General features: G+C 39.4%; 1 protein-coding gene across 2 annotated transcripts in view; it reads left to right on the forward strand.

Moving 5' to 3' along the window:
- NUP210 (nucleoporin 210) overlaps window positions 1–25,719 on the forward strand; it is a 113,484-nt gene that overhangs the window by 42,454 nt on the left and 45,311 nt on the right. For both annotated transcript variants that reach the window (XR_010589093.1, XM_008165503.4), the window contains exons 12-20: window positions 4,488–4,643; window positions 9,565–9,763; window positions 11,338–11,483; window positions 15,367–15,588; window positions 17,000–17,173; window positions 18,637–18,829; window positions 19,219–19,325; window positions 21,932–22,036; window positions 22,174–22,275. Coding sequence is in view for 1 of the 2 variants with exons in the window: in XM_008165503.4 (XP_008163725.2) it covers window positions 4,488–4,643; window positions 9,565–9,763; window positions 11,338–11,483; window positions 15,367–15,588; window positions 17,000–17,173; window positions 18,637–18,829; window positions 19,219–19,325; window positions 21,932–22,036; window positions 22,174–22,275 (1,404 nt within the window). In the remaining variant the exon portion in view is untranslated. The remainder of the gene's footprint in view (window positions 1–4,487; window positions 4,644–9,564; window positions 9,764–11,337; window positions 11,484–15,366; window positions 15,589–16,999; window positions 17,174–18,636; window positions 18,830–19,218; window positions 19,326–21,931; window positions 22,037–22,173; window positions 22,276–25,719) is intronic.

The following is a 25,719-nucleotide window of genomic DNA, read 5'->3' on the forward strand; positions in this document are numbered from 1 at the left end:
GATGAAGCAAGAAGGACAACATCAGTTGCAAACATCAGAGATGCCACCTCTGAGCCCCTCTACCAGATACACTGCATAGCTTGGCTGTGCCTTGATATCCTGTCCATGAAAATCATGAACAGCAGTGGAGACAAGACACATTCTTGGTGGAGTCCAATGCCCACCTTGCATGAACTCTACTTGATGCCCAGAATACGAGTGCAGCTCTCACTCCGAGAATAGAGGGACCAGATAACACACAAAAGCGGCACTGACACCTCATACTCCCACAGCACTTCCCACAAGACATCTCGTGGAACGTGGTCATATGCTTTCTCCAGGTCTACAAAACAAAGATAAACTGGATTAGCAAATTCCCACGACTCCTCAAGTATCTGCGAGAAAGCAAAGAGCTGGTCCATTGTTCCACGGCTGGGATGGAATCCATATTGTTCCTCCTGAATCTGAGGTTCAGCTAGTGGGCGTAACCTCCTCTCCAGCACCCTGGCATAGGCTTTGCCAAGGAGGCTGAGGAGTGTGATCCCCTATAGTTGTAACACACCCTCTGGTCTCTTTCTTAAAGATTGGGACCACCACTCTGGTTTGCCAATCTGGAGGTACTGCACCCGCCTTCCACGCAACATTGAACAGGCGCGTTAACCATGACACCCCAACATTGTCCAGTGATTTCAGCATCTCCAGGCGAATCTTGTCCACCCCTGCTACCTTACCACTACGAAGGCACTTTACCGCCGTATTGACCTCAGCATCAGAAATAGATCCGATCTCACCGGAGGTGTCTGGCGCTGCCTCCTGGAAGGGGGGCATGTCCATCGAGTTGCGGAGTTCCTTAAAGTGCTCCTTCCACCTCTCGGACAGTCTCCTTAGTCAAAGTCAGTGTTTCACCACCCTTACTGAGTACAGTCTGGGCAACGTCCCGCTGACCCCTTCTAAGGCGACGAATGGTTTGCCGGAACACCTTTGAGGCCATCTGGTAGTCATTATCCAAAGTCTCTCCAAACTCCGCCCAAGCCTGGGCTTTTGCTTCAACAACCGCCCCAGCTGCAGCACTCTTAGACAGCCAGTACCTCTCAGCCATAACAGGAGTCCGGTTCGCGAGCATTGTTCGGCAGGTCGCCTCCTTTGACTTGTCAGCTTCCCTCACCACTGGAGTCCACCAGCAGTCCTAGGGTTGCCACCATGACAGGCACCAACCGCCTTCAGGCCACAGCTTTTCATGGCTGCCTCAATGACTGAGGTCCTGAACAAGGTCCACTTGGACTCAAGGCCCAAGACCTCACCTGGAATGCAAGAGAGGGTCTTCTCCTGAAAGTATTTAGAAAGGAAAAAACACATTTCACAGTTTTAGATGATATTAAGGATGGTAATAACTGTCCTTTTGGGGAAAAAAGACGTTAGTTGAGATGGGCTGTTGTTATTGCTGCTGCTGTTAAAATGCTGTTTCCTAAGAAGTCAAAATAAGAAAACACATAAAAAGGGAGAGAAAAGAACAGCCAAGATAGAAAATGCAGCTTCTGTCTCTGATGTTAACTCTCACTTCTGATCTTACTGCTGGAAAAACACAGACATAGCACATGGTCTTATCAGCCACTCCAAGACCTGGCAAACTTGTTACCAGCATTGGACTGTTTAGGACGTTGCTTTGAGCTGCCTCTTTCTGGTCACAGGTGTACAGCAGTGTTGCAAAATATGCAGTCTTGCCGGCTAAGCCAGACTCTTGTGGCAGCCAGGATAGTGAAGCTCACTCCAGGAACCAATTTTTCTCCCAAAGTCTCTTTCTTTAAGAACCCCAAAAGGAAGTGATGGGTGGAATAATCCACCCCCTCGTTATTTTGTCCATCAGTTAGACCTAATTTCAGACACAGGTATTTTGATTCATTGATTTCCGGTCCTCTGCTCCTCATGTTTACCAGTCATAATCTTAACACAGTCCTTGTATTATAACAGGAAGCCTTTTTTCTGTTTACTAATTCAGTCTTTCTATCTTGCTTTTCCCATCATTGCTTGTTGTAATAGGCTATTGTGACATTTCATGAACTTTCACTTCTCATGGCTTCCCTCACAATTAGGGCAAATTTGTAGGCTTAATTATCACAACAGCAGTTAGTGCTCAGTTACAATTGGTTATTAATTACAGTAGACAGATTATTACTGCCATTCTTGTTTTCGGATTAGTCTCCACCTCTTGCTCAGTGGGTTTCAGATCAAGCCCTTTTAAGTCAAGGAATAAACGCCCAGAGATTTTGGTGGGCTTTGGACTAGTCCCAAAGCTTGTTTAATCTCTGAAAAGTGTTTCTGCCCAAATAGCATCATAGGGATTCCATGTTTATTTTATGTCACTGATTTCATGATTTCTAAACTGGCTTTAATACATGTAAAAAGAGAGTGTAAAAGGAGAGTTTAAACATCTTTTTATTTTACTTACTTTAGAAAAGCCAAGTGTCAGCCCTACAAAGCTAGGAATCTGAAAGTCAAGTTGTGTTCTTTCTGGCTTATGCATCATCAGTAATACAAATTGTGCGGGGTGGGCCCAGTTAACAAGTCCATGGATGATGTGCAAGTCAGGATAGAATCCAGTTTATTCTCCCTGAGCTGGCCAGTAGTAACTAGAGTAAAATGTAGCAACACTTTTTTTTTTTTTTTTGGCTGCCTGGTAAGAAGATGTGACTCTGTGTACACATAAGAAGGTAACATTTTTACAGTCAGTCTTCTGACTATTTTAAGTGAAGCTCTGTTTATCCAGATATACCTGATGTCTCCAAAGCATTTTGAATGAATAATTCTGCATTATCCTAAGGAATCCGAGCTTTCACCCTTCTCGACTGAGCCTATTTACCCTAGTCCCCTCCAACTGTTGCCTACTTGGCCAGTAGTTTTTCCTTTTTTTTTTTTTTTTCCTCCTGATGATTTTCTGTTAATGGGCCATCCAGAAGCCCATGAGAGAAAAGGAACTACCATATTAAATTGGTTCCTCTTTGATTCTTTCGGAAGAGTCTACTTGCATGTGTCTCAGCTGTTCCTCCTTTTAGACCTATGATTACTGCCCACATGAATCTTGTTTTTCATTGTACTTTGTTTACATCAGTTGAATCATGAAACTGTTTATAGAAAATGTTTACTATGCTACAGAAATTAACCCCCACATAATTTGAAGCTTCTTGCCATAGGACATTATTCTCATTATGGAACATTGTCTCACAGGTCGACCATAGCATGTAGAGAGGGGCACCTGGGTGATAGAGAAAAAGATATTTTTTTAAAAAATGCAAATTATTCTCAGTACTTTTTGCGTGCAGCAAGATGTTGCCACAGAATTATTTTTGTAACTTACCATAATGCTGTTTAAAAACTATGAATTCTATAGCAATGGTTTTCTTTATATAAGAATGTTACAGATTGAGAATGACAGTGTTATTTTGATGGGGCAAACTCTTCTTGACTCAGTGTGAATGTGAAACTTCAGCAGATAGTATTCTGCTTTGATTTCAATAAGCTACAGAGCTACCATACTACTTAATGGGCAAGGTCATTCATCTCTCTTGTGACACAGACCGTAAGACTGAATAATTAGTCGTTCCCCCTTGCTCCACTAAACTAAAATAAAGTTAAAGTCCTGGCAATTTATCTTAAAATCCTTCATGAACTGGAAAGGTCTGATTCTTGGGAATGGTCCTCTTTGACTTAAATATCTAGGTTTGGCAATGATTGAATCCTTAGAGAGCCTGGCTGAGGATGTAACCTACACAGTGTACAGGCCTCTGTATTGCCCAAGGTAAGTGTGGGCAATCTGTATTGCTACCTATCACTCACTCCTGATGGATAAATTCCTGGAGCAATATGTATGCCAGATGTACAGATACAGAAACATCTGCTAACATACCGTTCAGGCTAAAAATAAAGATGCGATGGCAGCAAAAATTCAATTTTTGTTTCCTTTTCTCTGCCCTCTTCTTTTGCTTTTTAGACTTCTCAACAATTCCCATTGGTAGAAGCCAATTGCCATAGTACAGTAGGTTAGCTGCACTGAGACCTAAAAACGTCCACTTGACTGTCTTTGGCTTTCAGCAACAGAAAATTAATCAGAGTTTTGAAAAATACAGCAATCACACACGCTGGGCCTCTGTTGTGCTGACTTGTGAAATGATATGCTGACTGCAAGTGCTATTAATCACAGGAATCTTTGAGCATTAGAATTTTGCAGCAGTGGTAGAGAGAGGTGTTTAGGTTAGCAGCAGTGATGAGCAAAATGTCTATGTGTGAATAAATCTGAAATTAAAATGAATGAAGGGTAGGAATCTGTTAATCCCTGGCCTTGCTGATTTAAAGTGTTGGTGCCTCAGTTTCACTGTATTTCAGTGCTAGCATTCTTAACTCTATGCAGTGTGTCTAGCATTTTATGTACTATGTCCGAAGTTTGGGTAGATGGTAACAGAGAGAACAGGGCACCATATTAATACAAATTAAATATTTTTTCCTTCATGTTTTAGGCTCACGGTGGAAGTGGAAATTTCAGTTGGTCCTATTCTAACCAGGCTGTTGCTACAGTAACAGTCAAAGGAGTCATGACAACTGGAAGTGATATTGGTGTCAGTGTTATACAGGCAAATGATGTTCAGAACCCACTGCACTATGGAGAAATGAAGGTAAACAGTATTTTCTCTGGTCTCTTCTGAAATTTGACTTTAGCAGCTGTAGAGAAGGCAGGGAGAGCTGTCAGTCAAGAAGCAGAGTGTCTCTTAAACCACAACCCCTGGTCACATGTCCCACAGAATTCTGCGTCCATGCCCTGCGGCAGGCAAGCTGAGTCAGAGCTCACCCTACTGGGGGCTCCTCTCAGACTATCTCTTTAATTACTATTTTAATGTCAGTCCCAGCGATGAAATTTAGCGTGTCCCTTTACCTCCTCTCCCAGGAAAGGCTTTTTCCAGTTGAATTCTTTGTTAAAAAAGTAACAAATACTCACTTGCTGCAGGCCAAGCAATCAGCCTGATAACCCTAATTAAAACACTGTTTGTTGCCCTGCAGAGCCTCTGCCAGAAACAGTTTGTTTTTCCCTTATCCTAAATGATAGCAGACACCATCCAGGTGGATGGGCATTTCTCAGCAAAGATAGAAAGTCAGAATTTTACAAAATCCCACGTGACAAACCTAGCTGAGCTCCAGATCCCCAAACAAGCTAAAACTTGTTTAGAAAAGACACCATGATTCCTTTAGTGGGTTATTGCTTTAGAACAGAGGTTCCCAAACTTATTTGGCCTACCGCCCCCTTTTCAGAAAAAAAAATTACTCAGCGCCCCCCTGGAAATCTACCTTCTTTAAGCGAACAAACAGAAAGATGCAGTGACAAATTTGCGTTCTTTTATGTATCTATATTTCTGCCTACGTCCTACAATATAGTAAAGAAAGATGTGTTATTAGAATATCGCCCACGACATCAGGTATACAGTGGTTTTTGCATAAGATGACAAAAGACAACCAAACTAAAATACTAATGAAACTAATAAACTGGGTTTTGTTCTTTGCTCAGCATTAGATATATGTATTTGATATTGAATTGTCAAATATCAAACTAAATTTATCAAGAAATAATTAATTTAAAAAATAATCAATATGCAATTAAAAATCAGTTAATAGTTTTAACTTAGTTTGCCCTTATTTAAATAATTGTTCCTTATTAACACACGCCTTATTTACCACTTAACACAGATGATACGATAGATATAAATAAATGTTAATAGTTAACAGTTTTTTTACGATTTCATTCCCCCGCTTTTGTTAATATTGTAATAAAATATGACAAATATATTGACTGTACACTTCAAATAGTACTGTACCGACACAAGCCTGCTACGATTTTATTAGTAAGCACTAGAGACACAAATGTACGGTAGATATGTAAGAAAATGTATAAAAATACTCACGTGTAAATTGCTGTTTTATTGAAACAACAATAATACAATTTGCTTTGTATGTGATCCGTAATCCGTAAAGATCGAAGGTATCGAATATGAATAAAAAATTTTAAATACTTATTGCACTATTATTAACTGCTTTTTATGCAAGTCAGAAACAATCTAAATTAGATTTCATACATGTCACCTATTTATAGTATTGTATTGTAAACAAGTCATTACACGCACATATTCCTGCCGATGCATGCTGGACTTCCCGACAATGCGCAACACGCTTGCCTGCCAACACTTGCTTGTTAAGAGCTGTTGGCGGACTTGACACCTGATCGGTTATAATTTGTGAATTTATTTGGAAAATAAAGTAATCACTATAACTTTAACTCTATGTTACACAACAGATGAAACATGTGCGAACATTTTTTCAAAAATTTCTTATATTCTCTTTATGCTTCCACCACCCCCTTATTTTTATTCAACGCCCCCCAATTGCACCCAAGGCAACTACTGCCCCCCTGGATCGTTCCAGCGCCCCCCAGGGGGCGGTATCGCCCACTTTGGGAACCTCTGCTTTAGAAGGATACAGGGGACAAAAAAATATACCTCAGTCAGGAGGCATTTGGAAGCATTGGCCACCTCTCTGCAAACCCACACCCGCTCTTACTGCTTTTATAGAATAATCATTGCTTGTGGTAGTGACCTAGTGGCGAAAAATCTAGGAACAAGCATCACAATCTACCTACAAGAAAATCTCTGTGACAAGAAGTGGGGGAACAGAAAAGTCCTTACTTGAGGCTTATGATGGAGCTCCATGAATTTAAATACTTTTTCCTCGCATTTTTGCAGCTTTGGAAGTTGGGGGAACTTACATGATGCTTAATGTTCCTTAATGGAGAACTGGCCAATGCCTTTAAGTAATCCTGAACAAAAAATGGAAGAAAATAAATTTAATGGATAAACCATATTATTTTATTTTATTAATTTATTTTACAAAAGAGAAGGCAGTAGCCCCAGTTGTTCTGGTCAGATTCTATCTTGGGTAACTGCATTCTGTATACTTCAAAAATGGTGTTATTTTTCACTGTATTCAACTGTTGTGTAGCATTCATGGTGCTCTTGGGAATACAGGCAGCCCCAATATAGCATGGCATGTAAGCACATGCTTAACTTTTTAAGCTAGATTGGGGCCAAAATGGACATACCCTTGTCTGTATCACCCTCAGTGAAATGCAGCCTCTGAAGCATGAGCATGGCCTGAATGCAGGCTTTTGAAAAAGACAGAGTAGAGAGAACCTGAATTGAGGGGTAAAAGCTTGCTCCTGAACTCCAGCAGTAGAAGTAAGAGATGGTGGTTGAGAGCTGCAAATTTGTGTGTGTGTTTTTTTTTTTTTTGACTATTTTGAGACCTGGAGCAGGTATATTTGTGTACAATATGGTTATAAATAGAGAACTCCTCACCTGGAATATGCTTATTTATGCCAAGGGATGAGAGACCCAGTCTGGCAAGCAACTTTTCACCCTTACATCCAACTGAGAGCCTTGTAAAAAAAAAAAAAAATGCTAGCCATCTCCAAGAAAAGGTGGCAGTTGAGTTCGGAAGAGCATTTGTAGACTTGGAAGAATGCACTTGCATAACAGGTGCATGGATATAATTTAGCAGCTGATGTGGAGTGAACTGATTGGATTAAAATTGCAGACACTGGTGACCCAAAATGCCGAATCGCTTTTATGACCCCCCCCCTTATCCAGCATAGCTAAAATCCTTCAGGTTCCACATTGTACCCTTGTTTGCTTCAGAGCTCCTTCTGGCAAGAGTGTGCGAGAGTATGTGGTTGTCAAGCTCTCCAGTACTGTCCCGTAATGAAAAGAGAGCTATTTAAGCAGCCAGACTTTTTTGTTTAATATGACTGTGTTGGGAAAAATCTTTCGAAATAAAACTTGCTGGGTCAAACTGCATCTGCAACATCTTTGCAGGGTGCACCAGCTTGCTTTTAATGTATTTTAAGTTAACTACATCAATTCTACAAAATGTAGTTTAAATGGACATTAAACAGAGTGTTTAAATGTGTAAACTGTGATGATCTGGCTGTTAAACCAGTGTTAAAGCAAGATGGAAACTACTTTACAATCTTTCTGTGACACTGCGCCCATATTATCTGTGTCCCAAAGATGTCACTTTTTAGCAATATGACAGTTGCCTGCAGGAGATTCAGAAATGATGTTTTTAATTAAAGCTCTATTTCCAAATACAATTCAAAGTTTATAGACGGTAATAACTCAGAAAAATGCTTCTTACCATGCAAGCTTTTAGAGCAATACATTGAGCAAATTGAGCATCGTGTGAGCATCTCTGCTAACGTGTTAAATGTTATGTGTTCTGTTTGGAATAAATTGAAGTGTTTGGGGTAGGAGCTTTATCCGCTGACCTTGATAAGCAAGTTATAAGAATAGTCTTTTATGTTCCATGAGGATTGCAGTTTAACACCATACCATATGGTCTAACAATTTACCCTGAAGCTTTTGGCAGATGGTTTAAAAAGTTAAAGATGCTGCAAATGAAAAGCTTTGATCACAGCAATGGTTATGAAGTGTTACAATCCGTCTGTGATGGTTTCTTTAACATTAGCAAGAAGGTAACAAATCGGAATAACAAACAAATACTATTCAAGGGCCTGCTCATCAACACTTCAGATAATGTCTTTAAACATTCTATTAATCATTTCAGACCATCTAGACTCCTAGGATCTGATGCTGCCTCTCTTACTTACACATGTAACCCTTTTGATGTCAGAGGTGCTTCTCACATCATGCATCTGACGAAGTGGGTATTTACCCACGAAAGCTTATGCTCCAATACGTCTGTTTGTCTATAAGGTGCCACAGGACTCTTTGTCGCCTCTCACGTAAGGATTACCTGCATAAATAAAAGTTGCAGGATCAAGCTCCAGATTGTCATTTTACTTACTGAGATTTCTGCTATTGTACCAAAAAACCCCAAACTATACCAAGCACTGAGCACCCTTGACAATCTCTTATAAATACACTATTGAAAAAAGACTCCCTTAATCAGAGTCTATTAACATAGTTATAGAAAAAATTAATATAAACTTCCACCAGCATTTCCCTCATACAGTGCTGCCATCTCCTTTCTTGATCCAAAGCCCATTGAAACTGGTTGAAAGACTCCCATTGACTTCAATGGGATTGGTTCAAGCCCTTATACCTGTGGAACTTCAGCTCAGAAATTTCCTCTGTCGGAATCTGTGGTAGTGTCTTATGGGGGGGGGGGGGGGGGAAGGACCAACGTTTTAAAATAATCCCAGAATAAAATAGGCAGCAGATTATAGAGTGCATAAAAATAGGTGCAGGTTTCAATGCACTTGTGAAAAGATCTCTTGTCTGGCAGAGTATTAAAATTTTACGGAACACTTCTAGTCACTCTTTCGCACCTCTCCCTGGCAGTTATGGGGAACAGCACTGTTGGGACTCTGGGTGGTTGTTTCTAGCCCTCTTCTCTCAAAGGGAAACTGACTGTGATGAGGTGTCCTTGAGAGGGGTTTTTTGGGGGGAAAACGTAATTACTGAGTCTTAAACTTTCTTTCTAGTTCCTTATGTAGCTGTGTCTTACGTTATTGTTTTTTCTTGTCTCTCTCAGGTATATGTAACTGAACCTAGTGGCATGGAGTTCACACCGTGTCAAGTTGAAGCACGTGTGGGTCAGATACTGGAGCTGCCCTTGAGGATTAATGGCCTAGTGAATATTGAAACCAGTGAGATGGTCACACTGAGCGATTGTTCACATTTCGACTTAGTCGTGGAGGTAGAAAACCGCGGCGTCTTCAAACCACTCCAAGGTGATTTTAAAAAACAAAACAACCCCCACCCCATGTATTCAATTCAGGTTACAAGACAAATAGAGATGTTACAAATATAAATCATTCACCTACTTGTAATGGCCTATTTTAATGGATTCATGGCAGATTACTAGAGAGATGTCCAACTGCAAATACAGAGACCATAGTAGTCCAACATTTCTGTATATTGAAGATGCCTATTTTTTTTTTTTTTTTTTGGAGTAGCATTTTTATTTCTTTGTCTTTTAGTATTTAAGGATACCAAAATCTCTTGCAACAAATAAGCCAAGTACACTGAGGAATCTTCAGACTCACATACACGCTGCTCTACCCCAGACCTTTCCACTGTTTTTTTCAAAGTCCTTGCTGTAACAGACCTGATGGTTTCCTCACCAGAAATGACCAATTATGTCAGGTTTTGAGGAGTCACATTGGCTGACGTGAAGATACCAAATTCTTTCACTTATGATACCGTGCCCAACTTTGCATAAAGTTCTCTTTTCAATTCTATTAAGCCATTCACCCATTTGATTGTTTGCTTGTTTTCTGGGAGAAATGGGGGCCGAGGATAGCAATTCCTTAAATTCCATTCACTGCAGTCATTGGAGCAGGGCCAAAGGATTGTCCTTCTGAAACTTACTATATTAAGCAGTGCATTTCCTCAGGTGCTTCCCCAGCTGTTTCCACCATTATAGCACTTGTCTGACCAGAATATGGAATGTGCAATCTCTTCTAAATTTGCCATTAATGAATCCTTCTGCACTAACAGGCTGAGCAACTCTGTTGTCATCTGGTGTCTGCTGGACCAGATTACCTTGCACCCACAATCCTTTGTTAGCCTGCTTCTTGTTAGTTAGTTCTTCCTTGTGTTGTATTATTGAGCCGCCAAAGCAGTTATTGTTAGACTTAGGGCGTCTGCTTGCTGAAGAGGCAGCTCTTTTAAATGTCATTCTACCTAGTTTGGATATGTACCTTATTTGCCATTGTTCTGTTAAAAAAAAATCCAGTTAAACCCAAAAAAAGAGAGAGAAGAAAAGAAAACCCCACAAAACATCTGGCTTAGCAAACAGGCACATGCGATGAAACTAAGAACTTAATTTCCCCTAGATAAAACTTAGAACTTAATCATTAACTTGAATGTAGGTAATACATCATGCTCTGTGCAGTAAAGATTGTTTTAACCGTGCATTTTATTTTGGCTTAATTACAAGCCAGTTTCAATTTAGAACAGCAAGGAAAAAATACTCTGCTAAAAGAAAGAGCAAATTATATTACTCTGTATCCCAAAGAGAAGACTGATGTCCTTTTAGAAAAATTTGGAAGGAAAAGAAGTTTAATAAGTTTGTATGTTTCATAAGGTGACAGTTTTGAGGCTAATGACAATACATTATTCAATAGAGCTATGGGTATTGCATTTCCTCCGTGTAGTCACTGAAATTATCTGTACATATTCCCTGCATATTTCTAGCACAAACGTAATACTGTCAAGAAAGCTATATTAAAATCTGTATTAAAATGTCTCGCTTATTCTCCCCAAATGTTTACTCTTTATTTGTTTGGGTTTTTTTTGACAGGAAGACTTATGCCAAGTTCTGATTTTTGCAGTGGAGTCAGAGTGAAAGCTGAGGCTCAAGGATACACAACGCTTGTTGTTAGTTACACTCATGGTCATGTCCACCTTAGTGCTAGCATCACCATTGCTGCCTACCTACCACTAAAAGTAAGCCTGTAGTAAGATATTCTCTTTAATTGATGCTCTTAAAACAGTCTACTCTTGAAAATTCATTTAAATCTTAACTGAGATTTGATATTATGTGCTAGTATATGAAAATGAGAGTCCATTGACTGGGGCTGTCTCAATTCAGGTAATCATGTCTCTTAAGCATGTGCTTAAGTACCAGTGGCTTAAGTACTTTTCAGAATCAGGGCCAATACTTACTGCAGGCAGTTTGATTTATGTACCACGACTTACCTGATGTCTTTGAGATGTTTCTTGACCAAATCAGTGCCCCAAGCCAAACAAAGGACTTGGTAGAATTCTGTAGTGGGTTAGTGCACTGTATTTCTGTTTCTCCCTTAGTTCAGAAATGAAAGCGAGTTTGGTGCTATCTGAAAACAATCACAGATAGACAGGACTGAAGAAAAGACCTAGGACTTGAATAACAGGGGATACTGTCACCATGAGTGTGGATTTGTTGGAAGAGTGATGCATATAAGAACACATAAGAACAGCCATACTGGGTCAGACCAAAGGTCCCTCTAGTCTAGTATCCTGTCTTCTGACAGTGGCCAATGCCCGGTGCCCCAGATGGAATGAATGGAACAGGTAATCATCAAGTGATCCATCCCCTGTCACCCATTCCCAGTTTCTGGCAAACAGAAGCTAGGGACATTTCATGTGAGAGTAAGAGAACTTGGGTGCACATGCTGTTCAGACTATTCCTGTTTTTAGCTAGTTTTGCTAGTCTCTAACTTTCATGAATATTGTACTAAATTTGCCCACAGTCATCTTCACTTCAAAAAGGAACTATAAAAACCACAGTAATAAAGCAAAGGCAGTATATTGCAGATCTCAATAAGAGTAATATAAAATCCTGGGAGATGAAGGTGCTATTAGGTGAATTAAATGGAGAAAATATGCTGCTAAATGATAACACATAGTACAAGGCTTATAAAGAGATCTGGACTTGTCAATCAGTTCAAGAAATTGAATCTTTCTGAACTCAGATACATTTTGGAGAAAAATATTATAACTGTTGAATTAATTAGTTACTCATCAGTAAACTTTGAAGTGGTGGGAGGTTCAAAGCCTTCCTTGTATCTAACTGTCTGTTTAAAATGATTAACGATTGGCCTAATAAGCTAGTAATGAGAGCAGTCACAATTGCATGGCCACAGCAGCAGGTAGAAGCAAGAGTAGCCTATTACCCCTGTAGTCACAGCACACAAAACTATTATTTGGCAAAAAAGGCAGAGTCTGGTGGCCTGTGTAGTCTGTGGAACTGAGTATTTTTTTCCTTGCAAACAATTAAAATGTGTTTCACCATTGGACAGGTTACAAAGTGAAATAAGAACCTCATTTAAAGGACAGTATTCACAAGTCCAAGGAATGATTAAGAAGCATAGGACAGTGTGTCAGCTTCATGATTAGATGCCAGCGACTGAATCCACAGAGGCTACCACTGCTGCATGTTAGGATAGCAGTGTTTCAGAATCTGGAATAAATAAATTTGCATCTGTCTAACGATGATTTCACTTTAAAAGATTACATTCTGTCCAAGAGTTGTTTCTGCAGCATTGATCAGAGTAAAAGAAATCCTGTTTCACCAGTATGGAACTAAAACACTAATTTTGTATTTCATCCCCAAGGCTCATTGTAGAGATTTTTTGACAAGGGCGCGTTCTGTCCAACAATCTGAAAGTGGGGATCAATTTGGAAATACACACTAGTCTGTCTTAACCTAGTATACTTGACTAACATAGTTAAAATAAAATAAACAAATAAAATAAGAGTCCATTTGCTACTGTGTCCCACTCCCATCCCCTGAACTCTGCTTCGCCTCTGCCAATAATCATTCCATCATCTTAATTACTGGCTATATTTATTACAATTTTACTTTTATAAAGTATTCTAAATTCAGCTCTGAGTACTACATAAAAAAACCTAACTCCCAATACAGTTTTATTGGGCAAAGAGGCCACAAATTTTCGGTTCTGTTTCTATGAACTAGGTAAGCTGTTGGGTGTCTGAAGATTGAACACAGCATACATAGTAAATTCAAAAGATTAAATTGACATGTAAGAGTTTATACAAGTGAATATAGGTATTGTATTAACAAGGGGATGAGGAGTCCATTTGACTGGGAAAAAGTTATATGAATTGCATCAGTTGAAGAATGAGTGTTTCATTTCTTGGTGTTAAAATACACAGATTGAGATTACAAAATGGAATGCACAAGGTTTGGGGAAATTAAATATAGCCTTTAACAGAAGTAATAATTGGATTCCATATTATGGAATATATGGTGGTGGAGTCTCCTTCCTTGGAGATTTTTAAGGCCTGGCTTGACAAAGCCCTGGCTGGGATGATTTAGTTGGGAATTGGTCCTGCTTTGAGCAGGGGGTTGGACTAGATGACCTCTTGAGGTCCCTTCCAACCCTGATATTCTATGATTCTATGATTAGATCAAAGAAGTCTTTTAAAAAAAAGAGGAGATCCTTGCACATCTTTCAGACAGGAGGATGTTGAGCTATCCAGAACAGAATAAAAGATCTTCTCTCCCATTGAGTTAAGATATTATCTATTCATTAGAAGTATTACAGATATGACATCAGTGCATCCCTTCTGAGGGCAATGAATAAAAGGGACATGGGTGTATGGAAGAGGGGAGGATAGACTACTCTAGGGATTACTCTGTTATCTTTTCATTGTTGGCCAGTGCTTAGATAGCACAGTGACAGGAACTTTAGAAAGACCTTAGAACTGTGGTTTTCAAACAGTGATCCATAGTACTCTTCCTTGTTGTTGCCATCTGAAGAATGAAATATTTTTATGTATAAAAATGCAGGGGTGAGACATTGGGAGGAGTTGTCTTCCATTAAAATGTCTCTTGTGAAGTGGTCCACAGAGCGAAAAAGTGGAAGAATCCTTGGCATAAGAAGACAAATATGAGTCAAGGACAGGGCAAAAGCATATGAATGAATAAACTTACAGTTTTGGCAACATGTGGATGTCTGTGCAACGAGAATAACCTATGAGGGTTGAGTGAAAATTAGTCTGTGCCCAGTATTTATAACCATGTTCCTCCAACCAGCATGCACGAATTTTCACAGAAAGAATTGAGCCATCCTATGTCCAGATCAGTCTTGGTCTGTCTTACTAACATCAGGTTGTGGAACACTTGAAACAGATGATTCTTTGTATATTAAAAATGTCAAACCAATTTCCCTGTTGATTTCCATTGCAGGCAACATCAATGAGATGGGCTAGGATTTAAATCAGTGCAGAATTTGTTCTAATATTCCTGTAGGGTTTTGAAGTGAGACCTTCGTTTCATTTAGTGGGGTAAATAAAGTCAGGGTGTAAAATGCAGGTTCTGAAGAGCAGCTGTACCTGGGAGATTAATCAACCTGAAGGTTTTCAAAAGATCGAGGGTGCAATCTGGCCCTATTTAAATCAATGAGAAGATTGCCATTTACTTCAGTGGGACCAGGATTTTACTCAGAATCTCTTCCCCCCGGAGTAGCTCAGTTAACATAAGAGGGGGAGATTGGAGAATTATCATCAATAGAAGGAAAAACAGAGTTCCTAAGGCACTGTGGGCATAGCCCTAATGAGCAAAGTTTACTTTTAATTGTTGCTAATCATTTTAGTACTGCTGTGTTCTGAATTAACCATATTTATAAAAGTTTTTGTAGAACAGATCATCAGCTAAACAGAAATGATAATCAAATGGCTCTTCCACTGAGAATGAGAAAAATTTCATTATAATGTATGATCACCTGATAGATTTCAGTATCATATTAATATATATGTGTGTGTATATATGTATTTATGTATGTTATGGTGTATATGAATGAGTTTAACTTTTGTTCATTTCCAGACTATAGATCCTTCTTCTGTTGCCTTGGTAACTTTGGGTTCTTCCAAAGACATGTTGTTTGAAGGTGGACCAAGACCATGGGTACAAGAACCTTCAAAATTCTTTAGGAACATCACAGCTGAAGATACAGAAAGTATTGGTTTATCTTTATTTGGGCCTCCGACATCTCGGAATCATTTCCAGCACTGGGTTAGAGTATCTTGCAAGACCCTGGGAGAACAAGTAAGTGCCAGAAGCTATTTATGTTGTTCTCTGTCAAATCCTGGGCAGAGTAATTGAGAAGAGAAACCAGATTGATTTATGATAAAGTATAGCCTCCAAATGATTAACAGCTTTTGTAATAAGCCAATATGGAACTTGAATAAGTACATGACTGCCTATTGCTTATGACCTCTGTTCAGTCTGGTATCAGTCAAGAGTGAAGCATTTTTGAAATTGTTATAAAGAGGATTACAATGGCTTTATTGTAGTATGAAGCCAGTTCATAGTAACTGTATATCATGGAAGGTATTAAAACAGATAAATCCTTATAGCTGCTGTTGAATGTATTTACCATGAATAAGATAATTGCAAAAGGTTATTTTAAGAGACTGAACTCTTTAGTCTAACTTGCAATACTGGATCAAACTAATCCTTGGTGTAGCTCCATTGACTTGAATAAATATCAATAAGGGGGCCCCAAGTTCTCTCCATGATGTACCAGTTTGGTATGCCACTTCTCCAGTCACATATGGGAAGGTGTCCAGCTCTAATGCTCAAAGATTTGGTACACACACAGCCAAGATCCATTAGCGCTTCTTTCTGCAATACGTGGTAGAAGTGAATCCCCCTGTCTGCAGATACTATTCAGTTTGTATATTGCCTTGCTGTGGTCTACATTTTGACCAGTTATCTAATCATCTTCCAAGGGTTATTAACTACCGAATGTAGCTGGCATCCCAAAATGCATACTGCACAAAGCCCAAATGAATCTAACAGGGTTAGTCCAAAAGAAACAGTTTCTTGCTGTTACCTCTCCATCGGGGACCTCTGTAAGAAAATATAATTCGGAACCTTCATGATACAGAAATGGTCACATTTGAATGGCATTGCAATAATTCTCACCAATAGCTGATAGGGATTATTCATAGGCAGCCAAGAAGGGGAAAACCCAAGGTGCCTGCACTCAATTCAGTCTGATATTATCATGTGAGAGAGAGCTGTAGGGAAAAAATGAAAAAACAAACTTAGTTTTTAAAGCTGCTGAAGTGGCTACAGGACCTCCAGCTCAGTTCTGTGTTGGCTTCCTTTCCCTCCTATGAGGGAATGACCCCAGATGACTGTCTTTATAAGCTCTGAAAGCCGCCTTCTTGTCAGTTTGGTGAGATAGTAATAACTATGAAAAGGGACTGAGGATTTGTGCTTTGATAATGGTCTGGAACAGCATTTAAAATGTATCCTTTTCACTTGTCTGTCTGTGGTATAGAAAGTGATTGGGGCATGAACTCATGAGCCCTTCATATCATATCTTATTTATTCTATCTTGACACCAGAAAATAACTGAGATGCCTCAAGCAGGATAGTTATACCTGTAAAATATACTTGCACTCTGTTGTTCTTTGCTTTCTTGTTGACTTTCCCAAATGTCATACAGGTGATTGCCTTAACCGTTGGAAATAAGCCCACAGTTACCAACCCTTTTCCAGCCATCGAACCTGCCGTTGTGAAATTTATCTGCGCAGCCCCTTCCCGACTCACTTTGACTCCTATTTATGCAAATCCTCAACTTGATCTCTCCTGCCCTTTGCTGCAACAAAACAAGCAAGTGGTAAGTCTGATAATGACACAGGAGCAATCCACTCATTTCACCTCTGAAAGGCAAATTGTGCCTCAATGTGGCAGTATCCCGAAACAGCCGTGCTCACAGGCTGCAAGAGCACCTATGTTCTGACTGACCAGCACTCCAACTCCAACTCCACCCGTGCTAGGAACAAGAATAATCAGAATGTAGGGGCATGAAGAGGATTGTTTGAGTGTGTGTATAGGGACCAAACCAGTTAATAGGATGTGTGTGCAAACCCGTGTGGGTCATGTCCCCTGACCTCCAAGTGCCCCTGTCAGAGGGCCTCTGGAGTGACGTCTCCTAGGATTTCATGGGTCATCTGGGATAAGGACAGAGGAACTCCTCCCTTGTCTGTACTCTCTGCTATGCATGGGTTTCTTGCAAAATTTGATTCTGTTCTGTTCCCTTCTTCTGACCTCCCAGTTCTTGGTGTGTAATTGATAACATCCTTGTTTTGTATTTTTGTTTGAAAACTTAGTGTAAACAAAATGCAGGTCAGCTACGCTGTTTATCTGACTTTAAACAAAAATATGTCTTTGACAACTCTTTCTGGGTACAACAGTTGTTCCTCATACCCTTTGATTCTAATCTGGATAGTCCACGTTTATTGTATCGATAGAGCCAGATTTTAAAATGCTTGCGAGTACGCACATGTGCCTAACTTGTATAGGCGCAACTGTTTGTGTACAAATACCTACATGCGTGCATGAATTAGCGTGGAAGAGTGTTGTGCATTGAATTTGGGCGTATGTAAAAGTGCATGCATGCTTGAAAATCTGTCCCAGAATACATAGGCAATGTTTATTTGGTGGTTATGCCTATGTTAAGGACATATGACTCCATCATCCAAATGAGTAAAACTTTGTGCTCCCCTGCTAGCATGCGACATTCATGGCATCCTAGCATCAGCATTCATAAGTACAAAACATTTTAGTTTCACAAAATTAGAAGTCTTGCCTTTATGTGTAACTATATATATTTTCTTTGTTGTCTTTTTTAATGTCTTGAGGTAGATATTTTAACATGTTATAAAACAGTTTTGGGTTGAACTGTTGTCACTGTTGATCCTCAGGCATCAGACTTGAAGTTTATGATATCATTAGTAGCCCTTTGAAAGATTTATAACCCTGAAATGCATCTTGTGTGTAATAGCAAGTTTAATATCTCCAGACCTCTTTCATTTTTCAGAATCCAGAGACCTCTCAAGTGTTTTATAAGTAGACTCATTGGCACACAAAAAAAAGTAGAATCTAATATTGGTTTACCATTACTTTTCTTATGAAATGTTCTAATGACAAAACTTTACCTTAAAAATCTCATTGAAATCAACAAGGTGATGTCTTTGTTTGAAACTTGCCATTCTGCTGCATGTAACTGTTTTTCAGGGATCAAAGGGATCCTAGCATCTCTTCAGTTTCCAGTCCAAATTTTTTTTTTTTCCTTTTCAGGTTCCTGTTTCAAACTATCGCAATCCAGTATTGGACTTGGCTGCTTTTGACCAGCAGGGGCGTAAATTTGATAATTTCAGTTCTCTTGGTATTAACTGGGAATCAACAAAAGTTTCCTTAGCCAACATTGAGCCCAGTATGCCGATGGAGCTGTCTCTAAAAGAGGATGGAAGTGGTCAGAAGAAAATGCATGGTACAGATCAGTTAAGATTAAGCACTCTGTTGTTTGGAGGAAGACTGGGTTAATTACAATTAGTGATGTTTATGCTAGAGCCAAGAAAATGGAGTTCCATAATTTGACCCGCAAAACATTCAATCACCTTTAATTTTTTAAAGCTTGTTTTCTAATGGTGTGAAATTTTTCCAAGAGAAATCTGCATGTAAAAAAAAAAAATCCTTGGATGTTTAAAAATGTATAAAATGAAAGTGAAAAAGATGTTGAGCATTAATTTTAAATGGCCATAACCTCCCGTCTCTTTCTGCCCCGCAGCCTGATTAATATGACTTAATTGGGAGTGCTTTAAGTGAAATTTAGTAAACAGCTCTTCCTGTTGTAAATCTGTCACTTTGTTTTTGTTTCAGGCTTGCAAACTGTTCTAGTTCATCGTGAGTCTGGAACAACTGCTGTCTCCGCTATTGCGACAGGATACCAGCAGTCTCATCTCAGTGCAGCTAAAGTGAATATACCGGTACTTTGAAGTATAATTTACTCTCTGCTTTTCCCATAGTGCCCTAATGAGGATTGCCCTATATTTTCATTTCCTTGCTGCATTATGCTTAATGAGTTTAAAAATAATAAGATAACCCTTTTATTAGCATTTTCCCAAGACAGAACCACATCAGTCTATTTGTATAGTGTCCCCAGTTGTTTTATTTTTCTTTATTCTTAGTTATTTACCTACCTTAAATATAACTGGTTCTTTTTTCACAGTCTGGATAAGAGGATTATAAAGAATTTTCATACTTTATTTCGCTTCATTTTCTTTGATTCGGGGTTTTTTATGGATTAGTGACATTTTGTCAGGTTGTCCTTCACTAAAGCAACCATTTGCTTGATACAACTGTCATTGGGGAAACGACTGTATTTAGGATGTAGTTGCAAAATAGAACAGAAAGTTTCAGCCTTTACAACTCTGACACATTGATGATTGTCAGACTGTATCTCTGTAGTTCGACTTGACTTGAGGTTATTATTTGTATCGTACCAGCCATGTGCTAGCTAGGGGATGTATATAGATGTAGAAAGAGCCATAGTATCTGCCTTAAAATGCTTAACTAAGTAGACATTTTATAAACACACAGAAGGTGGGCAGCAAAAAGCAGTCTCAGTAAGCGGTGAAGTCTGACTCAAATTAGTGACGTAATTTTTGAAAAATACCTATTTTTAAACTGGAGAAGGGAGGGTTGTGAGCATTTCCTTGTGGGATCGGCTAGGACTTGTACAGAGCAAGTTACTAATTTACAAAAACCAAATCCAAACAAGCCAAAAGAACCCTGCATCACATATTGTTTGTCTTGGAGGTCTAATTACTTGTGTAAAATAGAATAAACAGCGTCAGGGCTTTGCTAAAAATATTTTCTAAGTGGTTCTTTGAAAACCTTGCTAGGGGCGTAGGTGCATGTAGGATTCAAGCAAAGTGCGGAATTTATTGCCCGGGAGACTGAAGTTCTCTTAGCTTATAACATACATTTGGATGGCAGTCATCTGAATTCGTCCCTGCTTTGTCAGTATGCCCCAGCTCTGCTCTGGAGGTGAGATCCTGTAGGAGTGGGAGGATAATCAGAATTGCCATTCAGTCCTTGGCTCTGCACTGAGATTGCCAGCAAGGATCCCAATTCGTTCCAGTTGGGAAGTTGTTTTGTATCATGTGGGCATGTGCCCAACTAGGAATTAGACTGAAACCAACTCTTGGAAACCATCTGATGGTAATGATTCTTTTTGTTCATGATTACACAGAACTAGATTTAAATTGACATAGAGGGTGAATGGGTCTGTGTCTCTTTTTCCCCTGATCTATTCAGTCCCTCTTCTATAATTCCTGTAAGGAAAGTGGAATGTAATAGTACCCTGGTATTACTATATGATCCTTCAAATTCTACCTTATTTTAAGACAAACAAATAACAGTTGCCCTATATTTCATCATTTCAACACCAAACATCAGGTAGGCAGTCTGAGAGATCGACAGATACCTAGAAATAGTGACTTTGTAGAATTTTTCTTCGACTTTGGAAAATTCTACATTTCCCCCCCCAAAATATGCAGGACTGATTTCTTGGGCTATCCTTTCCATAAAACACCCACACAAAATGACTTCACACACCTCTAAGGTCCCAGCTTTTGGCTTTCATTCATTTTGAATTTCTGGGAGAAACCTGTATTTTGCCAAGGCAAAGATTGGTTACACAGCCAGTTTCTGGTAACCAGACACATACATCAGTAATTTAAATGACAGAAAATACTGATTTGTTTGCTCATTCCTGTTGCAGCATGAACATTATGGCAAAGAAAGCTGGCACTTCTTTTTGTTTTGTTTTGTTTTTTTCTTAAAAACAAAAAACCCCAAAACAAATATCTTGTTAATAGCTATGCTAATTAAGATGTCCTGACTGACTGTCCTCTCTTTAAGTAAAGCACCCAAGTGTTTCATTGTGGATGACATCCCTCTCTATATTGAGCAAAATAATTTAACTAATTGGCTTGTATGGGGATATAATACTAACTTCCCCTGAAAAGGCTGCTCTGCATTTTTCCTGCTTAACGTCATTGGGATCAAATGATTAAACCAGATTCTGTAGTACAATTTTGTATAGCGGTTATGTACTTGCAAGTAATTGTGGGTTGATTTTATTTTTTGTTGATTTTTGTGGATAACTTATGTGTAATTCCGAAAAGGAAATGTGGGAGGACAAGAAAGACTGAATTCTATCTAAACTTGTAAGATCAGGCCTCCAAAATGTCTCTGGTGATCTAATAAACCCTACACATGTATGTCAATCATCATAAATTAATCCTTCCAAGCTCTTAATGCACAGACCTATGCTCTTTGTCTTGCATTTTGGGGCATAATGCAGAACACTGCAGCATGCGTTGTGTACCTCTGCCTACATAACAGATAAGCAACTCCATCTGTACCTTGATCGTTGGAGATGTTCTGTTACCTAATCTCCACTTCCGTTGTCCATTTACGTATCTAGGTAATCCATCTTTCCCTACATAGAGGAGTAACTGACTCTCCTTTGGCTTTTAATTGGGTGCTACCCCAGTTGATCAATAATTTGCATTATTCCTTTCAGTATGAACCTCTTATCCCTGTGTCTGCCACCATTGAGCTGATACTTGTAGAAGATGTGAAAGTGAGTCCTAGTGATGTTACAGTCTACAATCATCCTGATGTCAAGGTAAAGAATCTTCTTACTAATTATTTTAATTTTATCTGGGGGGAGGTGGAGTGTCACAAACGCTCAGAGAGTAAGTGTTTTACAATTTTGGCAATGTACTAAAAAGATGTAATCCCACGTGCTTTTCCTTTTTGCAGGCAGAGCTCCTCATCAAAGAGGGTTCTGGGTATTTTTTCATCAACACCAGTATTATAAATGTTGTAAAAGTGGCTTATCAGGAAGCTCAAGGCATTGCTTTGGTGAGTAGAATAATACTTCAGTGTATTTATTTTAATGATCTGAGTATGCTAATCTCATTGTTCAGTGTTGCCTTTTTGGTATGGTGAGAGATAACCGCTTGTTATGATTCATAATAAATTGTACTGTTAACAAATTATAAAGAGAAGGGAAGCACTTACTAAGAAATTGTAAAAATCCTTTGATTTTCTTTCCTGTTGGTGCCTTTCCATTTTCTATTATCACACCACATTTGACAGCAAGATCTAGTGAGTAGTTTCTTGCACTCTTTATGGTCAAGATCTATATTGTCCATCCTTTTGGTTAGGAAACAGCGGAGGAGTTTACTTAGTTTTGCATGGCAAGGACATAAGGAAAGGCTTGACACTAACATTTGACAGTAAATGCTCTTTCTAGATGAAGTGTTTTCTTGTAATGTCTCTGATTGTAGAAGATTTTCCAGGTATTTTATTTGTGCTAATTTGTTTTTGTTATCGTAGTAGGTCTCCTCCTACAATATAAATGACTTATCCGGTACAAGCATTTTTGTCCTTTAAAACAAACAAACAAACAAAGTAAATTTGTTAGATTTAAATATTTATAGTTGCTGTTTAAAATCTGTTCTTCCTTTTTATAGAGCTGTTCTGAGACTTTCTGTAGTGCTGTTCGTTGAGGTCTAAAGCTGAGATTTTCAGATGTGCTTGGTACTGGCCTAACTCTGCTCTCGTGGAAGTCAATGTCAGTTTGAATGGTTTTGTAAATCCCAGCCTAAATGCTTCCCAGATAAATGAGACCTTCATGGAGGGGTCCAGAGTTGAACTTCATGAGTGTTTTGTCCTTCTCCTTTCCATGATAAAACCGTCTGTGTCATGCTACGTTTTGCTCATGTTCTAGAAATTATTCAAGTGTTACTAGCAACAGAGGGTCCTGTGGCACCTTTAAGACCCACGAAAGCTTATGCTCCCAATACTTCGGTTAGTCTTAAAGGTGCCACAGGACCCTCTGTTGCTTTTTACAGATTCAGACTAACACGGCAACCCCTCTGATACTCAAGTGTTACTGTAACCAGTATTAGGTCCTGATTCAGTGAACACTCATGCATGTGCTTCATTTTAGTACTATGAGTAATGCCATTGATTTAAATGGAATTACTCATGGTAGTAAAGTTAAGCATGTGCAGCAGCAGTCAAGAAAGCGAACAGAATGCTGGGAGTAATTAAGAAACGGACAGATAATAGGACAGAAAATATCATGTTGCCTCTATAAATCCATGGTATGCCCACATCTTGAATACTGTGTGCAGATGTGGTCACCCCATCTCAAAAAAGTTTGGGATTGGAAAAGGTTCAGAACTTCCGTATGAGGAAAGATTGATAAAACTGTGACTTTTCAGCTTAGAAAAGAGAGGACTAAAGGGAGATATGATTGCGATCTATAAAATCATGACTGTTGTAGAGAAAGTTGATAAGGAAGTGTTGTTTACTACTTCTCATAACACAAGAACTAGGGGTCACCAAATGAAATTAATAGGCAGCAGGTTTAAAACAAATAAAAGGAAATATTTATTCACACAACGCACAGTCAACCTATGGAACTCCTTGCCAGAGCATGTTGTGAAGGCCAAGACCATAACAGGGTTCAAAAAAGAACTAGATAAATTCATGGAGGATAGGTCCATCAATGGCTATTAGCCAGGATGGGCAGGAATGGTGTCCCTAGCCTCTGTTTGCCAGAAGCTGGGACTGAGCGACACGGGATGGATCACTTGATGATTACCTGTTCATTCCCTCTGGGTCACCTGGCATTGGTCACTGTCGGAAGACAGGATACTGGGCTAGATGGACCTTTGGTCTGACTCAGTAGGGCCATTCTTATGTTCTTATGTGTATAAGTGTTTGCAGGATTGGGGCCTATCTCCTGAATGGCAACATTTTCTTTCAGGGTACTTACAGGGGTCTGCAGGCAGTCAGTACAGAATACAGTTGGTACACCTTGAGGGAAAATGTGCCACTCTCCATTTACTTTATTATGTCAAGAATTAACCATTCAACTTTTTAATCTGAAGATGGAGTACAATAAATTATAACTGTATAATGCACCATACTAGAGATATAAATGTATATTTTAAAAGGAGCAGAAGGTAGACTTGGATAACAGTAGAGAAATGCAGTCATAAATGCATTTCAGCAACTTGCTTTTATTGTAATAATAAAACTAGCTACATGGCAGACATCCTACCCTTATTTCAACACATATTGCTATAACTCTAGCAATCTGTATCTTTTTCCACGCTCTGTCAGTCCAGCTTCCTGTTATGATTTTCATTGTGTACATCCATAAATCAGTGCTAATGTGCCTTCGGAAAGAACACATTCAGAATTAGAAATGCAAATTGGTCGGATCCCTTCCTATTCTCCTAAATATTTGTATGAAATAAATATATATATTAATTGGGTGATGATAACTCGTCACAATTCCTGGCTGTTGCTCTGGCGAGTTGGACTGGATTTTTGCATCAGATGACATGTTTGGCACTTTTCAAGGAAGAATTAACTGTCTTTTCTTCCTTAATCTCTTACACGGGGATGACGACAATGCTCCCAGCAGCTCTACAGTCAGTTTTCTTTATTCCCTTTCTCTCAAAGAGATCTTTAAATGACTTCCTCTGTTTTCAAGTCCTCAACACTTAGCATGTCCCCAAGGTTCTTCTTTGAGTATGTGTCGGTGTGGATCCCACTGGAGATGTGCGTGCACATGGAATTCGATTTGATAGGGGTGCCACTGGAGCCATACTTGTGCTCTGTGTCTCTTCATGTTCCCATATAAAGGCATAAAGAGCTGGACAGCTGCAACCCTCCCTCAGTTTCCTCTTGCTGCCCTTGGCAGTGTGACTGAACCTTGACGTGGTGGCTGGCTCTGGTGCCAAGCTCAGGAGGGCAGAGCTCCGATCATTATTTGACTGGTGCGGCTGGTACGCCTCATTCCACCATCCAGAAGGAATACTTCTTGCCAGTCACTTACAGCGGGAGCTGCACTGACGCACACTCTGCAGTAACGGTGGTTCTTCAAGATGTTATCAGACCATGACTCCCACCACTCTCCTTCCATCCCCACTTCTCAGCAACGTGGGCTGCGAATTGAGAGGGAACTGGGGCAGTGTCATTCTGCCCTCCCTTCATAACCTCGAATGGGAACATGAAGAGGCACAGGGTGGCCCTGATGGACAGTGGTTTTCAAAAGAATTCAGTTCTACACGTGTGAAGCAGGTGCTTACCCAGAGTAGGATCAACAGTGATTACAACATCTCAAAGAACTCCAGTTACTGTAGGGCAGTGGTTCTCAAACTGTTGTACTGGTGACCCCTTTCACACAGCAAGCCTCTGAGTGTGACCCCCCCCCTATAAATTAAAAACACTTTTTTATATATTTAACACCATTATAAATGCTGGAGGCAAAGCAGGGTTTGG

Source organism: Chrysemys picta, chromosome 7 (assembly GCF_011386835.1).
Source record: "Chrysemys picta bellii isolate R12L10 chromosome 7, ASM1138683v2, whole genome shotgun sequence".
Taxonomy (NCBI): Eukaryota; Metazoa; Chordata; order Testudines; family Emydidae; genus Chrysemys; species Chrysemys picta.